The following is a 25,931-nucleotide window of genomic DNA, read 5'->3' on the forward strand; positions in this document are numbered from 1 at the left end:
TACACAGATAAGACGTCTTTATGATCATAAAGACACACAAAATGATTAAAGGAATGCAAAACAACCACGTAGAGACATAACATGACCATGAAGAGACACATAACAGCTACACGACGACAGAACATGACCACACAATGAACTCAGAGGGAGCTTTCAGCCAGGGGCACTTTGTTCATTCCCAGGGACCCATTTTCTCATAATGACCTCCAGTCACAAGTTTCAATGAAGCAACATGTAGGTCACTATTCTAAGATGGAGCAATATTAACTTCATGTTGCAACAATCAGTTCTGAAACTAAGCTAGGCCAGTGGAGGACAGTTAAAGCTCTCGGGACAGGGAGTCTAAATGTTTCAGGGCCGTAGGGCTCAGCAGATTTCTACTGTGTGAAAGACACAACGTGACTAGAGCGACATCTCTGGTTGTGCGATGATCAAGGAAATCTACTGTAGTGTGTGGTTCGAATACATCTAACATCTGGATGAGACACCTGCACACACACTCATTCATTACATGGGTTATATTTCAAACCACAATCATGTCGCCTGAATAAACAACAGCTGCAGAGTGAATGAAAGCGTTGATTGTATCAGCAGCAGTGAGTCTGATGTTGTTCTTCTATGCAGTGTAGAGACTAAGTGACTCTGAGGTATCTGGTCAAAGGTCAGATCAGAGGTTTGTAACCAGCTGCTGATAACACAGCAAACACACACTTATCAGAGCTGCCTATCTACTTTAAATAGCTAATTACCTCTGACGTGTGGAAAGAAACGAGTGTGTGTATCTGGACGGGATGCGACTATCTACCGTACATAAACTACACACTGATGACGTGTCTTCACTTCCTCCCACGATCTGGACATGAAGCAGAATAATATAGAGTACAAATGCTGCCATCTTGTGTATTTGGAGTCAGAGTCTGCTCAGTAGCGATCAGGGCATGAAGCTCCAGTAGCGAAGTCCCACCAATACACACTTCACCCTGTTTATATAGCATCAAATAACAAATTAAAACCAAACATAACTAATAAACTCTTCAACCAACCTTAAAAGAAAAATTAAGCATTAGTGTGAACCATCTAAAATGACAGAAACATCTTTGAGAATAAAATACTTGAGGTGGACTTTGCAGCCAGCCACCAGGTGGCAGTAGAGACCCTTTGGCTTCACTGTCAGGGAGCTGCCACGCCATCCATCTTTAAATGCAGCTTGTTGTGGTGGAGGTGAGAGGATGTGGATGATACGTTTGTGTGTCACTGGTTTTAAAGGGATGATGACCCTCTTGGTTTGGGTGTGTTTGTCTGAACTTGAGTGACTTCTGTCCACAGTAAACCCTCCACTGTTTGTCCTGTTATCATTACTGAATGATCCAGGCAGCCCCCTGATCCCTAGGGCCTCTGGGTAAAAGGCTTTATTGTTTTTAGAATTATTAGAAAAAGTAAATGTGGCATGCATAAGTGTGACAGGGAGCAACGACAACCAGCACATTGCCACACAGACACAAATGTAGAAAGAAACACATTTATTTAAGATATATATTTACAACTTGTCACAGTCCATTTACAAGTGTTGGGAGTACACATGAAACAAAATCGTCAGGAGTATGTAGAAGGTACAAGTATGGCACTGAGTGGTGAGAAAGAGTGAGATCAGTAAACACCAACAATCATATCAAGCTCTTTACTGGGGAAATAAAGATGTTTGACATGAGGCGGCTTTGTACATTGATCAGAAGATTTCAAACTGCAGACATGTACTGTTTAACATCCTTTGTGTAGGTTAGGGTTAGCTGTGTAACCTTCACTTAATACTAGAAAAGGCTGCTTTTACTTCCATGCTCGGCTGTCCTGTTTAGAGAAGTTGTTAACTGTAAAAGAACACACATATATAAATCAGAGCATAAACAGCTATGATTTTCTTTAAATTGCTCAAAACTGAACTTTTGCATGATGCGACATGTCATTGTTAAAAGTTGTGCGACTGGGCAGCAAAGACAAAGTGAATCCAGTAGTGTAGCGTTGGCCAGAGCAAACTGAAATACTAGCTGAATTGTCACACTGTAAAACTTTGATGTGTTTCAAATGTAAGACTTAGACAGTTTCAGGCTATTTACATTTTGGGGAAAAAGAAATTAGCACATTTAACTGGGTGAAACTAAAATATTTTAAAGACGTGGCATCGGTACATAGATCTGCGTACTCGCCGATGCCTGCCGGCACCATCAGAGGCTTTTCAGATGCTGGTATGGGAACACGTCTAGTTCTGTTATACTGTAGATTATGATCTGTACAAATCAAAGCATATAAATTGTATCTTAGTTTCCAAGTTTGCAGTTAAAAATGATGCTGGTGCGAGCGTCTGTGTGCTCTGATTTCAAGTACAACTAGATGTATTTATAAAGTATTTCTACGGTCATCAGGAGCTACCAGCACCTATTGTCTTTATGAGCCTTGGAATTAGCTTGTTTTCCTTATTTTCCAGTGAAAATGTACAGATCAAAACAGGGGCGGAGGGGGATGACAACAAAAAGAACATCATCATTTAGGCAGATTCCATCAAAGAAACAAATCAACAATAATTTAAAAATGAAAGAATAAACACTGATTATAGGGATAAAGGTAAATGTGCAAGGAACAGCACAACACTTAAAATGTGCTGGAACATTTTTTTTTCTGTCAGGCTGCTTTTGGACAAGTTGAATCTGACAAATGTGAAGCACCATAAAGTTACAGATGCAGTTTCAAAGTTGTATTTTTCTAAGGAAAGTGCCCCCTCCAGTGGCAGCTGCGTGACTAATGTAACAGTCCGTCGTATGACATAAGCTGAGTGGCTGCAATGAGCATCATCACTTCATATGAAGATTAAAGTGCATAAGGCTGAGTTTTTTTTTCTTATTATTATTATTTACATGCCGCGTCTTCTGGTTTCTTTCACTATATTTAAAGATTTGACGTCACTGCCAAACAAACTGCAATTTTACAAACCTACGACATCCATGATTTCCCTTAGTATTTCTACCTCAGCCCCACAAATCTGTATATATCTGTACTTCATCAACCCAAATATGCAAATACATTTTAAAGTAAACTCTCCATAGCTTTTAAGTAGATTTCCCTAATTAAACATTCAACAAAGTGCTAACCAGCCGATTCTAGTGACAAATATATTGTAACTTTACATGAATGAAACAAAGTCAGGAGAGCCAATGTCCTACAAGTAGACAAAAGGCATGCAGTGCATTTCCAGAATCACTTCAGCTCTGTACACAACCCTAACATGCAGTGTTAAAAACCTGCAGCTGTGAGACGTATAAAACCACGAGCCTTTGATAAATGAAGTGCTACCTCAGAGAAAATGACAAATATACCGTCTACAAGTTCCCTCATCATCACAGGCTGGTCTCCCACACTGTGCGTCGTCACACCTGCCAATACTGCATTTGTACTGCATAAAGAGCTGCAGCACATTTCAGAGGTGGTTCTTCATTCAAAAACAGGCCACGGACCAACTCTAAAAATAACTCTAAGATTTACTATGTACACATGAAAGAGACTCGTCTTTGCCGGACACATCAACTGATTGATTCATTTCCGTTCGGTGCTGTTGTCCAAACTGCTGAGTCCTGCAGAAGAATCAGACTTTCAGTATGAAGACAATCCGCAGGGCAGGGATGGGATCTGAAATGTTAATGATGGAACAGAATAGTACGAACCTGGTACATCCGTCTTGCCTTTGGTGCCTCTGCGGAGTTCTTAGGTGAACAAACTGCACAGAGCAAGTGGGCAGATTTGAGAACAATCGAGAAATGAAATGCACAGATACAGAACTTGCCTATAGCACCCTGGACATCATCTACTTGCTCTATGTAACATACAGCTGCAGCTCTTCACCCTTCAGTTGAGTTTAAGTTAGAGCTTGGCCAAAAATCTTATCAAGATAAAATGTTCAAATCATTTAATAATGATATGATCATCAGAATAAACTGCACATTATTATTTATTTTTTAGTTTAAAGGCAAATTTTTGTTCCTGAGTAAAGGTTGTGGTTTAAGTCTTCTTTGTGGTTTAGGATTATCCCTCCTCACAGTGGTTGTACAATGGATTTTACAGATAGATACTGTACTTTTTTGGTTATATTGCTACTAATGAGAATAATATTGTGATCATTATTGATATTGTCTTATCACCCAGCCCTAGTTTGAGTTCTAAGAGTGGGACCATACGCAGTCAGAGATCTGGTTTACCCATTGACAGACTTTGTTTATTTTTTCGACATGAAAGCCACTCGAATACTCGGATAAAACATTTCTTTCAATGTGTATGGACCCTAGAAAAAGGCCACAACCTGAACAACGTCAGTCTCACATTAGGATTGTGCAAGTCAGTCCAAATACATATTTCCCTGAATTGGATTAAAGAACTGCGGATACTCACCAACTCTCTCTCACCGCGTCAATGTCACTCACAAGATTCTGCGCCAAACAGATTCCGAAAATCTGAGAAGAAACAAACCGACATGTCAGATCGATGAGAAGTCGACAGAGGTCAGATGTCAGAGCAGCAAACCGCTGACACTGTTCCTCACCTGCAGTAACGCAATCCCAATAAAGATGCCTGCCACCACCGTCAGGTTGTCCTGAAGCCACTTCTCAAACTGGGGAACGCAGCCTTTGATATAAATGAACGTTCGCTGCTCAGAGTCCTGGTAGAACAGAACACACTGGTCAGACCAACATCACAACCGGATAATCACATGCAGATGAAATGTTTGGGCTTTTACTTTTATTAATACTTGATAAGTTTGAAATCTTTATTACTGTACAGATGACAACTTCTTTATGAAGCTTCTGTTTAAATGGTACCACATTATTCTTATTTTCATTACCTTGTTGTTGACACACACACACACACTCCACTCACTGTTCTCCTGCTCTGACTTTTTTTAAAGTTGAGGAAAGAAAAACACAGCCTTTTCCTTACATTTTCTGTAGAGTACGGCCACAGCTAATTATGCGGGGGGAGGGGGTTTGAATTCTCATTGCATTACTGCAGCATGAGTAATACCACAGGAGCCAGTGTACTGATGGAGGGCCAGCTGCTGTGTTTCAGGGGGAGTGAGAGTTTTGGGGGGAAACACAGTGAAAGAGGAATATTGTTCCTGGGGTGGGGAACCTAACGACCTCATCCAGACATATAAACTCCACTGAGGTAGAATAAGCGAGAGCAGCTCACACTCCTCGGCCTGTGTTATGACTCCACTATGGTTTCAGACAAGGGGAGGGTCTCAGGTTCTGCTAAGAGTTGTCTCACCGCTTTTGCTCGGATGTCGTATCCACACTGAGTGTTGATGACGTCCTCCTGTGAAGAGAAGTCAGTTCAAGTCAAGATATTTACAGGAATATAAAGTGAGCAGGGTGAGTTGATGCTGCTTGGTTTCAACAAGGATTTCCTTTTGATTTTGTTAAAAGGTTTTTGCCACTTTCTGTCAGGGTCAAGATCTCAGACTGTATACGGTAGAGATTATGGCCCCTCAGAAGAGAAGCTGACACATCTTGATCGCCACCTGCTGGCTGGCTGCAGTGGTCATAAATCTCGCCTCCTCTATGTTAATGGTTTGGACATGGACCAAACTAAAATGTCAAACTACAGGTTACATAGATTTTCTCACTGATGGTTTTGGCCATTTTATTAACTGTTAACTGTTTGTATTGTATTTAATGAAAGTAAAAAAATATAGGAAAATTCCAGCCTCAGCTTAGTCTTATCAATGTCTTATAATTTGCCTGTGATTTCATGTGGCCTTAATCACCTTAATTCGATGCTTTAATCTTAGTTATGCAGCACATTTATATGCATGGAAAATCAATGGGCTTTACATAAACTGCATACAGCAACAAGTGACATGAAATCATAAGAAAATATATATTAGAACAAAACAGGCGTGTCTAATGTTTGACGGATACAGAAGTCAGTCTTCACTGGGTGTGTTAAAATCCAACAACATGGTGTAATCTTCATTTCCTGTTTCCTGCAAATCCTCAGGAGGTGTTTCTCTGAAAGAGGATGACCTCGTTGGAGCGGCACGTCCTTATGTCAGCAGATGAAAACAGACTTTTGTGGAACATGTTCTGCTGCTGTCACTGCTTTTTACAGTGGCGCAGCAGTTTTCTGCCAAAAAAAAGTGCCACGATTTAAGTGAACTCCTCCCAGAGAGGGCTAAACACTGAGGCCCGGACATCCTGTTGGAAGTCAGCCATGACAGCCGACAACGTCAGTCAGGCTGCTGGAGGACGCTGATAACCAGGCTATCTGTCCCAGGGAGGACCTTCACAATGTCCACTCCAACTGCAGACAGCGTAAACGTTTCAACATGTTAAACAGAGACCTACAGAGACTCCATTCTACCTAAGAGAAACAAGAACATCAAATTACACCCATGGCTTTTTAGTGTTTACCATAAAAGGGTATTAACTGGTTGTGAATTAGAAGGACTCCCAGTGAAATTTTTTATTATTTAAGGCCTGGCCCGCTGTCATCATTCCTCTGTTAGTCTTAGTCTCATGAATCCATTAATACTGATGTAGTATAAGTACCACAGACAAGATTACTGTAAACTTTCTAATAACCATCTCTCTAAACATCTGTTATTTATTCCGTCAAACACATAAACATCCAAGATCTATCCATCTCTCTCTCTCTCTCCCTCCATCTCTCCCTCTCTCTCTCTCCCTCCCTCCCTCCTTCACTCTCTCTCTCCTACTCTCTCCCTCTGTCCCTCTCTCACTCTCTCACTCTCCCCTGGCGTTCCTCTGTCTGTCGTCTCTTTTCTCTCATGTTCTCCGGTGCTGGACCGTCGGACGTACAGAGACCTCTCTCCCTCTCCTGGCTTTCAGTGCCTCATTCCAGATGTTTTGGATCTGGATCTTCATCCTCCAGGATCAGCCTCCTCCTTATCTCTCTCTGTGTCCCCCTCTCTGTGTTTGTTTCCTTCTCCTAGACGGATGAATGCTCTTGTATAGCTGCTTTCAGACATTCACTGGACTCAGCAGATCCTCTGTATTTTTTATCTGAATTTTCGTCTGAGTGAGCCACTGTTTCTCCACCTGGCCCCTTAGTATAAAGTCAGTAGAAACCGTGCAGTGCAACACATCAAGTAGATAGCTCCGTCAGCCTGAATAAACCCCAACTGAACCAAGCCCAATCTGATAGGAGTTGGATGGGACCTGGCGGACTTTGGCTTCTCCTTGTTTGATGAGGGTCTGAGCACAGATTGTGTCACAATGCTAGACAGATTGTAAATCCCCTTGAGGCAAATTTGTCGTGTTGGGTTTTTTGGTGACACATACCGCTGGATCTTTGGTGCAGCAAGAAAAGGGCACTCCACATTTCTCTCGACTCGGGTTCGAATCAGTGCAGTTGAAGTATATGTTCAAATTCCAGTCATCGGCTCCAAAAGCTCCACAACACTCCCACTGCGAGTTTAACAGACAAAAAAAAATCATGTATATGTTGTTTAAAACAACACCGAGGTGAAATCAATACTCAGGATGAGGAGAGATCGTGCTCACATATTCCTGGGTGAAGTCTATCAGGTTCTGCAGGTCAATGTCGTCCCTGTACGCGCGTATGTTGTTGTTAATGAAAAAGTTGAGCTGGTCCTTGATCCAGTCTTTGAAGACAAAGGCCAGGACTCCTGCAGTCAGCTCCAGGAAGAAGATGATACCCAGGAACACGGAGAACTGGAAATACACAAACATTCACAGCTCTCTGAACTCCACTAATAATATTATGACACCAAAGGAGGACTTACACCTCTCGGACGAAGGCTTGAGGGAACGTACAAACTTGAGGAGGAAGGAGTTTTCCCGCAGCGCCCCGATGCAACCGGCAAATCCCAGGATGAACATCACGCCACCCACCACGATGAAGAGCCACACGGGGTCGAAACCCCCCAGATCCGTGATGGACGAGATGTTGGAGAGAACGCCCTGGTGAGGAATTAAAGAGTGAATGGATAGAAGGGTCACGTCATTGAAAGAAATCACATTTAAATCCATTCTTGTTAGCCGAGGTAGGTTGTTAAATCGAATCAATCGGAAACTACTAACACATCTGGACAGTTAATATGTAAAAGGAACCAGCAGCCTGTTAGCTTAGCTTAGCACAAATGCCAGAAACGGGGAAAAACATCAAGCCTGGATCTGTCCAGATTAAACCTAATCTGTCTACCAGCCTCTCTAAAGGCCTTACATTCATACACTGTAGCTCGTTTGTTTAATCCAGATTAAAACAAAGTGTTGAAATTAAGATTTGTGATTTTAAACTAGTAGCTTCCTGGTCAGCTCCTGGCTAAGAGAGACCCCAGCACATAGCACCTTCCATTTCACATCAGTTTGTGTTTGGAGTAGGTGAACTCGAAAAGTGCTGATAGATGGTTTGTGTTACCTTTGGACAGAGCCAAGCTATTTGTGCTATGTTAAGTCAAGCTAAGCAATGTTTATCTTCTTATCTAACTCTTGGCACAAATGCATGTTAGCTGAACTAAAGTGATGAAATGTCAAATATTCTCTGTTCCAGCTTTTCAAGTGTGAGGATTTAGGCTTTTTTTTTCCGTTTTATGTGAGAGTAAATTGTATCTCTTTGGGTTCTGGATTCATTCAAAACATGATATTTCAAAACTTCTTCTCTGGCTTCAGGATATTGTGATTGTCATTTTTTACTATCTTTGGAAATTGTATCTAATTACGACAATAATCATCAGATTATTAAACAATGAAAACAATCATTAGTTGCAGTCATGTGTCAAGCATTAATCTAAAATGAAATGAAAATCTTTAAAAGTAGAGCCGGACTGATATCAGTTTTTGGAAGCTGATTTCAATATTAGGGAGTAATATATTCCCATTCCATTAGCAGATATACAGAAAATTTGGCAAGATATCGTTATCAAACCCTGCCGACAAAGATTGGAGGTTTATACATTAAAGTTCAAATGATAACACACAACCAAAATTAAGAGATATATGAAAAAATATAATATATAGATAAATACATTTTATGACTTCTGTTACATAAAATATAAATGCAAAATCTTTCTGCATTTTTCATTCTGAAAAATAAAAGTTTTCATTGGTGCATATCCAGAAAAATAAACTCTTATGCCAGCTCGTCTGTGAATGGCTCAGCTCGGCCAACTCTGATTGGCTAACTGATAAATCAGACGGGCTCTTTTTGGAAAGTCTTCAGTGAAATCCAAGACTTTCCCTGGACTGTGTGTCCTCTCGTTACAAAACCACCACTGAGGCTACAGAATGAATGAATCTGTGAAATGCATCAGATCCATTCAGAGTCTATTGTTCACAGGGTTGTCCCACCGGAAATCATGACATTCCTTTCTGATTCAGCCACTGCTTCCATTCTGTGCAGACAAACGGGCCTAATGACCAGTGGTGAAGGTAAAAGACACCACTTAGTTCATGGATTTAAGTATTTGCACATGTCTTTGAGTGAAGAGATCCACAGTGTTCCTAAAACTCACCTTCTCGCTCCATGCCCACAAGCCAATGCCCAGAAACGCCACTCCAAGGAACTGACGGAGAGCAAGAAGAGAGAGAGAGAGAGAGCGGGATTATTTTTCTGTGACTGCAACATGTAGTCACCACACAGAAGCACGGACACAGAGAAACCACAGAGAGAGTTTCCTGGCTCGGCTCCATTACTAAATATTTCTCAGCTCAGTCTGCTGCCAGCTGGAGACTCCCACATTAGAGAGCATCTTTAAACTGCCCGAGCGGATTAGTGCGAGTTTCCACTTCCAGTGGAAGAGTTCAAATCCACAACTCAAGGCAGGATTCAGGGCAGTGGGGGCATTTCTCCACTTGCTGGATATTGACTTTTCAACTCGTTTAAAATAAATTTGATTTATTTCGCTGTAAATCACATTGTCTCAAGGCAACAGGACAAATTAGGCACAACATGTGAACTGAACAACAATAAGCTGATCATAAATTTGTCATTTACTTTATTCTAGTCATTTATTTAACACACATTTTTCTAGTTATCTTTGTGTTACATCACATGGATGTCTGTTTGTTATCTTACCTTTGTTTAACAATTTGCTCACATTTTATAAGTTACACAAAATTGATAGAACAGTCATTATTAAAACAATGTACAAAGCTATTTGCAGTCATAATCAGCCCTTATCCATATTAGTATTGTGTATTGTGTGTTGCCCTGATCTCCAGTCTGTATCGTTAATGAACTACATTCCTTAAACCATCATGTCTGACACCACTTCTGCTCCTCGGTATGCTACAGAAGAAGCCCGCCTGGTTCAAAATGGGCCCTCCAGAAATTCCTCATGAGGTCATTGTTGTTTTCCAAACTACAGGAGATGTTTACTCTCTCTTTCTCTTTTCCTCAGGATGATCATGACTGCCCTGCCTCTGCTGTGCCTCCACCCAAACACCAGTGACCCACTGAAATGTCCTCCAGTGAACAGATGATGCTATCTCACTTCCAGAGGAAACCACGCAGCCCTTCATCAGAGCTTCACTGAAACCCCTGATGCTGCTGACAACACAAACAACAGGGGTGCGATAAAAAAAACAACAACAAAGGCAGCTGATACACGGAGCAAGTGCACATCAGGAGCAGGGGAGGGAAATATCATAATAATAAAAAAAATCATAATAAAACCCAGTGATGTCAGGGGATTAGAACTCCAAGCTGCTGCAGATGGAGAACAAAAAGCTGTCATTTCAGAAAGAGGAGCTGGGGATTCACGTGCAGGCCGGACTCACCCAGAATATGATGTTGAATCCGAAGATGAAGTACTTGATGCAGCAGCTCACCTCCTGAGCCTTGAAATGCTTCCCTGACATCATCTGGACGCCTTTTTGTTGTGATCGTCTAACCTCAGGGGGAAATGAATCGCATCTGTGATCCTCTGAGCGCCTTTTCTCCTCCTGGAAGAAACACCCTCTTTATTTCTAACGGGCTCGACAGAAAGCCAGCGGCAGCAGCAGCGGCTCCGCTCCGTCTCAGCGGCTGACAACAAACATCATCTCCCTCATCTTCCTCATCGTGAATGTCCGCTGATGAAGAGGCAGCGCGGCCCGAGCTCCTCCGAGGATGCACCAGCTGATCCCGGCTCCGCTCTCCAGAGGTAAAACCGTGAGATAAATCCCCCCGAAGTCAAACCGAGTCAAGCCGAAGGTCTCCTCTCCCGCAGCTGAGCCATAATACAGACATGGCTGTTCTCTGATCGACGCGTGCGGGGAGCCAATCGGGGGGTCTCCTGTGGTCAGCGGAGGCGGGACTTCCTCCATTACAGCGACCGCAAGTAATCTGGAAATAATACAACGTCATGATATATAATTAACTAGACTATAATTTATTCATATAGAGCACTGATTAATTAATCTGATATGATAAAAAAAAGATTAGCCAACGTGTGAAATAGCCCATATTTATAGCCCTTATTTATTATGTATTTTATATATTGCATACATAATGAATGCAATATATTAAATACAATATTAAATATTTGTTTGATATAATATCTATTAGATAAATGAATTGGAGTTTATTTCTGCAGAACAAAACAATATTTCTTGTTAATAATGACCTGGACTTCTACATTTCGATTCAATAATTTGAGTATTACATACACACATACATTTCTTAACCTTTCACAATCTGGACTAAAACTCTCTATTTTCTGTTCATATTTTAGTATTGAAATAACACCTTCTTACTTCTGTATTTCATTTTCAATGATCCTCAAATAAAATATAAATAAGGAAGTGATTTAATGTTTACGTCTGCTTTTATATTCCTCACTACTGCGTCCACAGTCAAACTAAACATTGGGTTTTATCATTGGTATAAATTTGTATTGATTAATTTAAACATGATTATATATTTTAGTAGTTTGATAACATCTCCTTTTAACTCATAGTGATATAAATAAAGAAGTGATTTAATGTGTATACTGATTTTTTCTTAATCACGATGGTGTTCTATGTGCAAAATAAATAAATAAACAATCTCGAATTCATGATTGGTTACAGTGAATACATATTTATGTCCACAATAACAGTATGTGGTAGAAGTCTGTGTATATGTAAGTTGTTTTGTGGGATTCCAGAGACATTCTGCTGTGTAGGGCAGTGTTCACATACTCTTACTGTTCATTGTGTTTCTGGCTCTCAGAGCTGAAAACGTTGCGCCCTAGTGGCAAAAACTGGCAGCTGCACCATAGTGAGTCCTTCCATATCAATTCATGCAAATACAAAAAGCCATAAAACTCATTGTAAATATTATTGAAGCATGCATTATAATTATTTTTGATATTGTGTTGGATTTGTAAAGAAAACACCAATAGTCAGTTTGAGTATATAAGTTTATTGCATAAAACAAAATAATAACTAATGTTCAAGTCTATTACAAATACTTGCTTATAAAACGGGATAAATTATGAAAATAAATATTTTGTGCAGTTTGTCTGTACTGTCAATGCAAGCAGAAAAAAAGGGATTTACACACAAATCCATAAAAAAAGACGACTCATTGTTAGGTGAGCGTGATCATACCTCATGCCAAAGACAAACATCACAATACAGTGGGCACCATTAAACAGACACCTCGGTTCCCACCAAGTCTTTTCTCACTTAATTCTCAACTTGTTTAGCATACAAAAAAAAAAAAAACACTAACAAGGACTATTCACGGCCAGCACAACTATTTAGTTCACATTGTCAATATTGTCCAAAAAGATACAAAGTAAAAAAAAGGAACACTGTTACAATGTTTGACAATACAAAGGTAGCAATAGTACAATATTAAAATAATTCACCATTTAGGCCGGTGCTTTCATTTTGGCTGCACTTCACTTACAAAAATATAAGTTGCTTTGGACGTCACTTGAGAAAAAAGAAAATGGTAGTTTTCTTTATAAAGTGTAATAATAACCCTTCATGTAAGGACACACTATCTAAGTGGTCTGGACTCCCAGAAGCCTCAGCAGGGCGACAGGAGTGAAACAATATTAGTTTAACAGCTTGAGGCAGTTTTTAAGAACAACACGTACAACAATGGTTCGAGGTGAAGTGAGCCTGGTTTTGCTTTGAATCATCCAAACATATTTCCCTTTATAATTCCACATAAAGAATATATTCACTTTTTAATCCAAGGGCAATGTTATAGTTTTCGTTTAAGGGTCAGAGGTAATAAAAGCTTAACTTTATTATTTGACCTGCAATAAGCTAACTGTACTACTTAATAATACGTTTATTTATAGAGCACTTTTTAAAATCTAAGTTACAAAGTGCTTTACAAATAAAGGGCTTTACTGTAACCAATGCACTGTATTTCCCCTTGTACATGAAACAGTTTACGGTACATCACAAACCTTCACTTGCCAGTAATCCATTATCCCGATTGATTAAGGCTTTTTTGCACAATTTACATAGTTTCAATGACATTTGGCAAAATGCACAGAGCCTGGAACCCTGAAGAGCAGTGGAAGAAATGAGATGTCTAGGTGAAAAAAAAAAAAATCAACATTCACATCTGTACAATAGCAAGTTAATCTTTGAGTAAATATCTGTAATGACCATTTTCTTTAATGCAACTCACCCAGAGGCTTTGAATTTTTTTTCCATCTTGTGCAAAATAAGAGTTTTTACTTGATTTGTCAATTCTTTTTTTTTGATACATTCTGATTTCACATTCTGGTTGTTTTAGATTTTGGCCAATATCAGCGGGTACCTATTGATTGAGTAATACTTCTACAATATACTTTTCATAGGAAAATAATTAGATATTACATTGTTATTAAAAATATTTATACATAGGAATATATTAAACATTTCTCGTATACTATCGCAAACAATCACTGTGGCATGCTGGAAGAAAAACACACCCAGACTAGAGAGAAGCCTTTTGTGTTTCTGAGTTTTTCCATGTAAATCCAACCGACAGAAAGGGCAGGTTCAACAGCATGAAGCCATTACGTATTAGAAATACATATGGCTCTGTGTGAATAACCTTCTCATAACACTTCTGTAACATCTTCAGAACTAGCCTATTGACGACCTTGAGTTTTAATGCACTATGCATTTATCACAGTTACTGAACCCAGTGTTACATTGTTTGTGATTATGGTTCCCTAATGGCCTGACTGCACCTACGAGATGCTATATTTAGGTTCATAAAGCCAAAATAACACTTTATAAAGAGGTTTTGTGAGTTAATATATAAAAATGTACAAAATGTCTCCTGCAGAGCCTGAGAATGTCGAACACTGTAAAAGTTTCTTGGCTTTGATATTGTGTTGTGTAGAAAGTGACTGTGTGTCATGTTGGACTCGTTAGCTGCTTTCAGACATGCACTGAACTCCGGGTAATCTCCGGACATTCTCCAGAGGGGCTATATGACCGAGTGAGAGGAGTTTGGACTTGCTCTGGAGTTTCTCTGGCCAGTCCCCTGGTAAAAAGTCTAGAGAATGTGCAAGTGAGCCGATGTGAGAGCACAGCGAGCAGGTGTACTGAAGACGTTTCTAACATCCGACAGATGCCAAATTTAAAAAACGAAAAGAATACAAGATATCTCAGGATGAAAAATTGGCGCTACGTACAAGACAAAGATGTCAAGAGAGCATTTTGGTGGTAAGGGTCGGTGTCGATGTGCTCTAAACAAAAATGTGTGATCTCTGCAGCAGAGTTACTATCTTACGTCTTTCTGTTGGTGTTGTGAGTCCTGCTGCGTTGTTCATGTGTGAAAGGAACCATCTGGAGAAAGTCCGAAACCAATTGTGCGGACATCGTCCGGAGTTCATGTCTGAAAACAGCTATTTTGTGACACCTGTTGCTCTTTGAGTTGCATAAACACTGCTGTGTAATGAAGACCGGACCAGGGAAGGAACCAGGATAAGATGAATCCTCTCAGTTGGCCCACGTGTGAATCACCTACATCGTCTGGTCACCAGAGCGCCGGTGGAGGTCAGCCCCCCTCACGGCCGCGGTGGATGTATCGAGTCTCCTTGCTGTTTTGAAGACATCCTGGTGAGAAGTGTGGGAGCACAACCCGCTGAGCTGCAGACTCACTTTATGTCTCCTTGACAGCAGACTTCTTGTGGACAGAGAGCAGGGAGACATAGGGCACGCCGATGTAGGCCCACTTCTCGTTGGGCCAGAACATGATGACGGGGCCTCGCTCCGGGGCCTCGGTCGCGACGTCAAAGTAGGCGAAGCAAACGCAGCCCAAGTAGGAGGCCAGACATATGAGGATGTGCCTGTAAAGAGCCAGAGGAGCTTTAATGAACCAGACTGTGTGAGGAATGATTTGTTAAACATATCTGTGTCTGCAGGTGTAAGATGAAAAGCATTGACAGTATCAATCTACTTCTCATCAGGTTATTTTAGTCTGTGTTTCGCTCCTTCGTTAAACCCTGAGGACTCACCTCTGTTCCTCTAAATTACATATTCATTTCAGAATTAAATCCCTGCTCTCATGAAACACACAAACTACAACTACGCTACTGTACTCTACACAATGGTAACATGGGAATAAATCAGACATACAAGTTTAAACTGTGAACTAACTCTGAACATAAATATAACACTTAATGTGTCACAGGTAGACTGCAGCACAGAGATGGAAATAGTCAGGCCTGGGATTGAATGCTTATTTCATTCAATTTGCTATATGTCTTTTTAAAAAAGAAAATGGACATAAAAAAATATCTAGCATTTTTTCTAATGACAAATCCTCAATTTTTGTAGTATTTTGCAAAAAAAAACATTTAAATAAATATGGTTTCTTTTTTTCTGGTTCTACAGCATCAACCTCACATAAACTCTCATTTCTGAAATATTCTTGAACCATAGTTGAAACATAATTATTAAGGTTTTCTAATTCAAGTAAATTAAATTTCTAAAACGTAATTAAAATGTATATTAATTTCCATTTTATGCTCACAAGAGTGCATTCATTGTCAGAAAACAACCATAACCCTGGGGATTTCCCATACAGTGGTGAGTTGGCAGTGAGCTTACCAAGCACAGTGTAAGTAGGGGAAGTTGACGGATGACCACATTTCACAGAAGATCCTGTCACTGATCCAGCAGAGCAGAGCCAGCGTCCACCACATCCCTGAGATCAAGCCCAGCTTGAACACACGAGGGTTTTCACACCTGCAGGGACCGAGGGGAGAACACTGAGAAAACTGTACAACTCTGAAAACACACACACACACGCACACGCACGCACACGCACACACGCACACACACGCACGCATGCTGTAGAACAAAGAGCAGACTTGCATATATTGCTGCATTCTTATATCTACAAAAAGCAACATCAGCACACACAGATGTGATTAATCTTGTGGACACAGACCTTTAAAAACGTATAATCTGTGTATTGAACTGAAGAATTCAAACATATTTTGGAATGTTTTTACAATAAAACAACATTTAAATATAAACTTGTTGAAAAAACAAAAGTGATTGATTGGCTATAAATACATATGTATCTCTCCAGTGACTACGACGTGGCTCTTACACTCTTAAATGCTCGACAGCTAGTGGCTGACTAGATCAGATCAGACTGACAGAAATTCACACTTTATAAACAGCAATTAAAATAGAAGGTCATGCTGAACTACTTTAGTATGTTAAGTAACTAAATTGCTTAACATACGTAAAATATAAAATTGATACATTTTATACCTCTAACCTATAACAGCAATAATATATCTAATATGATCAATATTGTCTTTTGAGAATTTAAAATCTTATAAAATAAAAATTGAGATACAGTAAATGTTGTGTTTAACATTGCTGTTGCGTTGGAAGCCTTCCATATTCATATAGGGTGGGGATGGTCTCTTTCAGAATACACTTTCTATACGCTTCTGATGAAGAGCAAATGTGTTTACTGACTGTGTTGACCACTGTATGCACAGGGAGCTTTTGTTATTTCCACCTGAGCTGTCCATACCAGTGTGTTGGGTTGTAGATGTAGCACATTTATCTTTAGATGAGGTTATTGACTCTTTCTTTTTGAGGACCTGAACGATTTGTGAGTGACGAGCATTTGTGTTGACCTCCAAAATATCTCCAAGTGGACCAGGAGATACTTGAGCTAATCCTGGGTGCTGCTGATGAACTATTCTTAGTCCTGTCCTCCTTACACACGGGGGCACAGCTGAGACGAACGGCGAGTGCCAAAACAAAGACAGGGACTAAACTGAGGGATGATGCAGCAGAGGAATAGTCACCGTGACGCAGTTTGACGTCTTAAGACAGAGCATTTGATGAAGTCATAGCATTTCAGCAGCCTTTAATTTGGGTCACCATTGTTTCAAGGGGAGAGGAATGTGGAGACGGCACAAACTCTTTCCAGAAAGCACTTACAGCACAATAAGATTCGGACAAACAAGAATAATGTCACTCGGCTGCAGAAGCCGGGGAAATCTTAAAGTATGATAGTTTCAAGCAAAGGTTTTTAAGTCCGACTCTGTGGACCTCCTCTCAGACAAAGCCTTGAAAAAGACAAAGCTGAGCAGCGTTGGGTGGTAATCCTGAGTTTGTCACTACGAGCAAAGAGATATCATTGTGAATCCCACACGAGCCGGGCTGATCCAGGCATATGTGAATGGAAGCAAAAATAAATCTGATCCAAAGCAGTCCTCTCTCTTGTGTTTTATCCACCTCAACTCTGCATCTGAGTACAGCTGCGTCTCGGGGAGACTGTGAGCATCTCACTGCATGAGACTGAGGACTGTATAAATGTGTAAACTGATTCCAGTGCATCCAGCTGGAAAACACGTCGACTATGTGATACTACTGATAAAAAAAGATGTGATCTTCAGCAGCCGGGAGGTGAAGCCTGTCTTTCCATCGAAAGGAGCTTACTGGGCCCACAGACAACTGGCTAACAACAAGAAGCTGCTACAGACCTTTACCAAACCTATATCACACAGACTTCAATAACTCAACACTAGCCAATGATGTCCATGTAGGCTGCTAGCTCAGGGGTTGTTGTTCTTTTTTACAGACAACAGAGGCCCTGTCTTGGACATGCTTCATACTTCAGTTAAATGTACAGAACAGTTAATGTGTAAAATGTCCTGCTTGAATCTTCTTTTAAAAGGGGGTTGTAGCTTTACTGTTTGATCCCTTAATAAAAACAGTTTGGTTCAATGTACCTCACATTTGTGCATTTACTGTCGAAAACATGCTGCTAATAGTGCCGTGCTAGGCTAGTGCTATAATGGTCTTCCTCTTCTTACATGGTCTCACTTAAGGTCGAGTCAAGTCGGTTAATGAACCAAACAGGCAGCTTCCTTACATGACTGGTCCGGAGAGGGAGGAGAAAGATGGGTGTCATGGCTTTTCCACAGCAACAGGAAGTGCAAAAGATAGATGTTGTCTTCCCAGAGGGAAATAAACTACTGAGTGGTCACTAATATTGTTATATTCTACTTCAAGTGTTGGAGGTGTTCTATGGTCACATGGGAGCGAGACCTGTCTTAACATCAGGCTGACCTTATTTACTGAGTTTCCATTTACACAGTTCAGCCAACACCTCTTCCTGCTGACAGAACCATCTCTTCACGGCTGCATATCTGGAATACTGAGACGATTTCAGCTCAAACATCAGCATGTGAGATAAGAACCATGACATAAAGCCGGGACTTCTCCTCAGACACAGTGTTAGTGAGGGAATGTGATGAGGAGTTTGACCAGTAAAGGTGAAGATAAGCAAAGGAAAGGTCAGTCTGTCTGTATGTCCCTCTGCCTGTCTCTCTGTGAGCCAGTCTGTCTCTCTGTGTCTGCCTGTCTGCTTGTGAGTCTGCCTGTCTGCATGTGAGTCTGCCTGCCTGCCTGTGAGTCTGCCTGCCTGTCCCCTTGTCTGTGTGCCTGTCTGTGTGCCTGTCCATCTTTGGGTGGAGATCTGCTAAGACGCTTCCCTCACTCTGGGGAACGGACAGGAAGAAGCTCCATAAGATCCGTGTCTCAAACTTTTCAAATAAACTAAAGATGCAGCAGCTCTTTACTGGCAAATTAAGAAAGAAAGTAAAGTGATACCTTGTGATGGTGAAATTAAAACAGTGTAATTATAGCTTGTTTAAACTCAAGTGACATAGTTGCGGTAACCATTTCCGTTGGTTAGGCTAACGTCACTCAACGAACTGCTGTACCAAGCCACATTCTCTAAGACAATTTCCTTTGTGGTAAAAACCAAAGCTGAACAACTTTTAGCTTTTACAATTATTTTTTGCATCCTAGACACAAGGCCATAAAATGTCATCTCAGATTGAAAACTGAAATCAGCTTTAAACACAAAATACAGAAATTTTTTTTTTTTTTTATATTAAACCTGAGCATATCAATAGGTGGTATGAATATAAATTGTATTTTAAAAGATAGCATGTATATTTACCAGTATGTACACATGATGACGTGTGTAACTGTGTAAGTCAAATTAGACAAGATAATAAATACAGCATTTTTATTTGGCTGTACTTTGAGGTTATTTGTTTTTTAGCCTTTTAGGAGCCATGTAAAACAGCAGAGGGTTAAATTATGCATAGAATGCAAAAGTTATTTCATTGGCTGCTATACAATATTCTAGAGATATCTTTTCAGCTATTCCATCTTAACTGACAGGAGAACAAGCGTGCAATTGGAAGAGAATGGGGAAGGACACACAGGAGGTCAGAGCTGAACCCACGGCAGCTTCATGAAAACCCAAGGTCTTGCATGCCAATGTAAAAATAAACTCTGCTGTCATGTTTACAAAACTTTTCAGACATAATCGCTTGGTTTTGTTTCATATTTTTCCTTTATGAATAACTCATCTATTGCAGCCGAGCATTGACTGGTTTAATTGCTTCAACACTTCAGCTTAATGTAATATTTCTGATGGATGTCCGAAACACAAGTTGTTTTTGTCCAGCCGGAAGTACCTTGAACAGGGGCCAACAGTAAGAGAAAAAGCAAACAGAAAAAAGAATAGCTGGTCCGCTGTGATGGCAAAAGTCCATCAGCCAGGGCCACAGGAATTCTCTCCCACTTAGCAGAACAAAAACATCAATAGCCAAGTGGCACCGGGAGCAACGTCAAGAGTCACTAGCAGGTCGAACAATGGATGACTTCAGGTTAGAAGACCGGCGGCGGTGAGTAAGGGTTGTGGGAAACGGAAACAACAGAGCATGGCTACCCATTGCCGGGATGGAGGAAAGTGTTGGACGCACACACGCTCACAAACACAATGATAGGCAGAAATGTCTTATGTGTTTTCAGGCACATTCCTGCAGCCCTATAATTAGCTTGGGACAGAGGACATGTCATTAGGCCATGTCTGTGCAAAAGGCCCCAAATGACCGTTAATATTCCGTAGACACCTTAACATGTTGACGCTTGTTAGAGTAACAAATACATCAAGAGCAGCCGATGTTTGGGCCGAATAGACAACTTGAAATCACAGACTCAGAAACCTGCTGCTGTTGTGCTTTAAATGTAAACTCAAACCAAATCAAACAGGGTTCACTCTTACATAGAGTTTAGTTTTAATTTAACTTTTGTATCGGGAACTGAACTATTATCAGCTTGATAAATATGACCTGCTCACATGAGGAGTAAAGGGAATACATCTGTGTCATAATGGAGAACACTGGAGAATCTGAAATGTAATTGTTTTTTGAATAACCAACTGTATTTGAATAAAAGACTGTATAACAATAGTTATATCAGCTTAATCTGAAATATCCCACTCATTCTAAAGTGCATGAATAATACTGCTGCTTAAACACCTATATTTCTCCATGTATGTAGATATAAATGAAAGAAAGCATAGCGTTTATGATGGAGTCTCAGATGTTCAGGTAACTGATACTCATTACATTATGTGTGAATCTATTTAGTAAAATAATACTTTGAATCTAAGTAGTAGTTACTCACAAAACTTTACACTACAACCATAAACTTTCAAAAACATTACAAATCATTAAAGTCATTATAAACCATGTAGATCTAAAGATGATGACCAATCTGTTGTATGATATCCCTGATCAGGATTAAACCCTCACCATCTCAAACCCTCTACTGCTGTTTAAAAAAACATTTTCACCAACACAGGCTCCAACCCCCTGAGGCTCTTGAAGGATAAGTGGTATATTTGATGGAGGTCTTTTCACCAACCTTCTCAGCTCAGTGATGAGCAGTGCAGTGCAGGGGATGCCCAGTGTCATGAGTGACACCGAGTTGATGACAGGTTTGACGAAGGCCAACCCTGTGGTGATCCCTGACAGGATGCCGATGACCACCTTGAACCTTGACCTAGATGGAGAAGCAAGAGAAATCTGAATCTCTAGCAGTGTTGCACTTCTATCAACATTGATATGAGGAGCATTGTGCAACAGAAGGAGAGTTGACTCAAAAAGCCCTTTGACACACTCCTCCAGATAATAGACGAGAATCACGGCAGCTACAAGAGGCTGTGGAACATTTCAGTGACGGCCTGAAGTGAGAGAGCAGACATGGGCGCGACAATGGAAAGAGAAGTAAAGACACGTGATGCAGCTTTTTGGGTGTCAGCTATCTTAGACAGGCCTATTATTAAACAGCAGAGTCACAGTAGTGGACACATCATATGACACAGTGGAGGCCAACCGGGAGCTCCTGCAGATCAACCTGATCAAAACCAATCACAGTGGATCTGCTCAATCTGATATTAAAGGTGACACTGAATTGAGGGGAAATGTGGAAGAATCTGACGTGTAATCTACTTTTACTGCATCAGAGTTCCAAGCTAGATTTTCCAGTCGTTGTGTGAATTCACTTTAAATCCATGTCAATCAGCTGCTGTTGTGATAAGTTTGAGAGTAAATATATAGCAAATTAGCACACATAGTTTGAAACCGTGGTAATGCATTGGTGCAGACAGACATTGTCCTGGAAGTTACCCTCTTCTGATAACACGTTTACACACTTAAATGCCAGTGTCAAGCTTCTAAAGATGATTATGTTGAGAAGAGATCAAACGACTTGACATACCGATCCCTCCTGAACATCCGAGGTAGGTATCTCTTGGGGAACCACATGCCAATGGCACACATGAGCACCCATAAGATGGCCAGCTCGTCCAGCATCTGGCCCAGGAAGCTGAGGGTGGCGTGAAAATATGTCGATCCAATACCTGGTAGAAAGAGACACAGAAACAAACAAGCGTTAATCAGAAAAATGACAGTTGTTCAGTGTGTTAATGAGCCTTGATAAATAAGATTTAACAACATCCTTTGAAAGGGTAACCAAAATGTTCCTAATTCCACTTATCAAATGGGAAAAGTAACCAAACCAGTGGAGATTTTATAAATGTAATCTGTAAACAAAAGTAGATCAACAGAGTAGAGCTTTATAACAACGTACATTAGGGAGATTAAATCTGTAAAGAAGAAAACTGAGTTCAGGGGCAGTGGGTCATCCTCTGAACAAAAGCAGCTCAGAGAGCGAATCCTGAGAAATGTCTGCTGTTTAAAACTAAGAGACACAAAGTAATCAACTAATCTCAACTAATCACTTGGACCTTAGCATTAGTATAACTGTGAAAAATGCTGAAGAGGGACAGAGCCGTCACTGCCTCTCTCTTATCACTGTCCAACAGTCGTCTTACTATCAGCACTATCTGTTTTCATAACAGGCTCCGCTGCAGCAGTCACACATTTGAACTTCTGATCCCAGACAGAAGTGTATAGAAAACTGTCATGGAAGAACTGAGTAACAAGTATTTGCTATAGCTTTGTGTTACTTAAATGACAAAGATCATTTGTTCTGACTTTTCGCATGTAAATATGTTTATGTAAAAAAACAAATGTCTTTGTCCTACAAAGCTAGAAAGATTTTTGATGGCATATGTATGGTATTAAAAAAAGATATATATATATATATATATATATATCGGCTAATATTTATATAAAAATTATGCAATGATTCCTAAGAAGTCGTTACCAAATCAAGTAATAATAATCATTGTTAAATGAAATTATCATTATTTTCAGCCTTTCAACATGTGTGGGCATGTGCACGGTTGGATCATGAATCAGCATGATGGAGGTTTTCGCAGCTCAGATGTAAATAAACAGCAGCACAGAGAGATTACACTGCCTTGTTCCCCTGGCACTGTTTTGAAAACACTCAGTCAGCAAAGATAACCTGACACACGTCCCCCTGCTCCTGAGACGTGACCTCAGTCGGGGGGGGGGGAAGATCTCAGCCGCAGTTGAATAGAATTTGCATAACGGACTCATCCACGAGAACTGATGCAAAAATAGTGTATCTACTCTCAAACGTTTTATAAAAGTGCACACACAAAAGCTTAATGTAAAGGTCCAAATCCCAGTTTGAGAGTACTTTAACTCTTTTCTGATCCTCAGTTAAAGAGTCTGTGGCTTAGTCAGTTAAATGCTAATCCTTTTCAACTGCTCCTGAGAGCTGACCTTGGTGGATGTTGGCAAAATACTGAGTGGCAGCGGAATAGAATTTGCATGCTGACTCGGTCGCAAGCACTTGATCTGTGGCTGAGATGTCAAATAGTGAATTTAGTACCGAACCAGTCTTTGTAACTTTATGTTGCGTGGTCCCACACATGTCTCCTTTCAAATCCTGTTTAACATCTATAACCAAGATCAGTGATCACACTGAGAAGGAATCAAACAGGTTCAGGCAAGTTCATGTCCATTTGAAAGCTTACTTATCTTGTTGCATACCCCAAATATTTACATACAGAGCATGACTCAGGTCTTCAGCACTGAAAACATTTTGTTGAGAGAATAAAGGCTGTTAAAACTTCTCGTTAAAGTTAGTTTATATATGACTGCATAGCCTGCAGCCAAAATACATATATATATATAGAAAAGGTGATTGCTGTAGCTAATCACTTTTTCTTGATACATTTTTTAAATGGATAAAATCAATTAGAGCCCAGAGATGATTCGGTTTTCCAATAGATCAGATATACGCCTTTCACAGACATACATGCATCAGTGTTTTTTTTTTTGCCATTATGAAAACTTTAGTTAAAATAATAAATAATTCAGAAAATATGTACATTCACGTTTAAATTTTAAATAAGAAATTCAAGTTCTGAATATATTTCGTTGTATTTGTGTTTTCTTTTTTTTGTAGTTATTCATGATTAAGTTTATGTTTAAACTGTTAAATATTTTGCCTCAGTAATACTTCTTTGTCGTTAGGGTTTGATAAAGACTTCATAGGAACCATTGACTTTTTTTAAAATAAACATCTGCCTATACTTCTGTATTGGAATTTGTTGGGTGAATGGGATCTATTGGCAAAAATTGAATATAAAATAATACTAGTGATGTTTTCACAAGTGTGATTCATCTAAATTGTACGACTTATTTTCTTTACCAAACAATGAACCCTTTATATTTAAATACTTTATATTTACATCAGGAGAAAGTCCTCTCTATGGAGGCAGCTGTGCTTTTGACAGTAACCCAAACTGGACGAACTAAACACCTTTTGAGGTTTTACGACGACTGCAGGCTACCACAGGTTCTCTTAGGAAGGGGAGGGTGAGGGGAGTGGTATTCAGCTGCAACATGCAACTTCACCACTAGGTGTCACTAAATCCTACACACTGAACCTTTAACATAAGAAACTTTGCAAAAGGAGAATTTCTGGCTGAGTTGGTGCATTTAGTTGAGCAGATTGGTAGAACTTCATGAGTGTACGCTTGCACATGATAGTTGGGTACCATATATGTTATTAAATGTTTCTGTAAACCAGTATAAATACATTTAATAGCTACTCATCGGAAATGAAGCAGAAGGAGTGTCATACAGCTGCACATTATAAGATCGAGAGGTCACCACACAATAAACACAGTCAGTCCACTTACCGACCACAACAAGCAGAATCCATATGAGGTAAATCCCACTGTTGAAATGTGTTGCATATTGGTGGAACAAGCACATTAGTATGGGCGGCAAAACAAAAAACAAAATGTTGCTGATCTGAAATGATAAACAAAGGAAAGCAATGAGCAGAAAAAACATAAACACATTGCATACATGTTGCTCACACGTGACAACATGCTGGTCAGAAGAGTTGACCAGTGTGTGTGTTTGTGCGTGTGCGTGCAGCTGAAATGCAGAAAAGGAAAAATGTGTAACCTGATGCGAACAGTGTGATTCTGAATCTGAGAAGCATCCTAACATGTTTTGTTCAGTGAGCCTCAAAGCTCGTCTGTGAATAACAGTGAGGCAGCAGTGCGGCACAAAGGAAAACAAAGAAGCTGTAAACAAAACTGTCAAAACATAACAACAATAACAACACAAACATCGTTGGCTTCGTCTTGTCAGAACCGACCGTGTTGTAAAACTCAGCGATGCTCGGGTAAATCAGGTAATTTCCTTCGCACCAGTCCACATCGGAGCTGCCAGCCTGCAACTGGTCCCAGAAAATCAGATTAACGTTACTCATGTCCGGACGAGTTGTGACGGGGGGGACCGTGCACGGGAGACAGCGGTCCTCCGTCCGCCGTGGAGATGAACACAAAAAAACAAACACCGGAGAGAATCCTCCCAGTGTCTGTCTGTGGGGAGCTGGTGGAGCTCCGGCTAAACGCGATGGTGCAAGAGCCGACACGTATCGTGCACGGTACAACGTGAGACACTGCAGGGACCGAGGCTGAGCAGCATAGTGGAGCCGCCGTCGCTCTGCACAGTCTCCGGGTGTCGTGACCGTGACGCTCCGCTCTGTCAGCTGAGCAAAGAGTCCACAGCCACCGCAAGATGGTTCCCCGCTTCCGTGTTCCTCACACACACACGTGACCACCCGGCCGCTGATGTCACGTTGTCGATCAGTTATCTTTATGTAACGTCTTGTTGAATG

At 40.4% G+C, this 25,931-nt stretch overlaps 2 protein-coding genes across 2 annotated transcripts; both read right to left on the reverse strand.

Annotated features, from left to right (window-relative positions):
- Positions 1 to 1,505: 1,505 nt before the first annotated feature.
- On the reverse strand, positions 1,506 to 11,271 carry LOC128437249 (tetraspanin-5). The gene is made up of 10 exons (XM_053419316.1): positions 10,803 to 11,271; positions 9,536 to 9,586; positions 7,839 to 7,985; positions 7,566 to 7,736; positions 7,344 to 7,469; positions 5,308 to 5,355; positions 4,583 to 4,699; positions 4,432 to 4,493; positions 3,711 to 3,763; positions 1,506 to 3,620 (listed from the first exon to the last, which is right to left on the reverse strand). Exons 1-9 carry the CDS (start codon positions 10,884 to 10,886, stop codon positions 3,751 to 3,753), a joined length of 819 nt encoding a protein of 272 aa, XP_053275291.1. The 5' UTR covers positions 10,887 to 11,271; the 3' UTR covers positions 1,506 to 3,620; positions 3,711 to 3,750.
- Positions 11,272 to 12,388: 1,117 nt separating this feature from the next.
- Positions 12,389 to 25,843, reverse strand: acer2 (alkaline ceramidase 2). The gene is made up of 6 exons (XM_053419317.1): positions 25,407 to 25,843; positions 24,937 to 25,051; positions 22,071 to 22,212; positions 21,216 to 21,353; positions 16,062 to 16,199; positions 12,389 to 15,298 (listed from the first exon to the last, which is right to left on the reverse strand). The coding sequence occupies exons 1-6, from the start codon at positions 25,518 to 25,520 to the stop codon at positions 15,112 to 15,114; spliced, it is 834 nt and encodes a 277-aa protein (XP_053275292.1). The 5' UTR covers positions 25,521 to 25,843; the 3' UTR covers positions 12,389 to 15,111.
- Between the last annotated feature and the right edge of the window lie 88 nt (positions 25,844 to 25,931).

This window comes from Pleuronectes platessa, chromosome 3 (assembly GCF_947347685.1).
Source record: "Pleuronectes platessa chromosome 3, fPlePla1.1, whole genome shotgun sequence".
NCBI classification, from domain to species: domain Eukaryota; kingdom Metazoa; phylum Chordata; class Actinopteri; order Pleuronectiformes; family Pleuronectidae; genus Pleuronectes; species Pleuronectes platessa.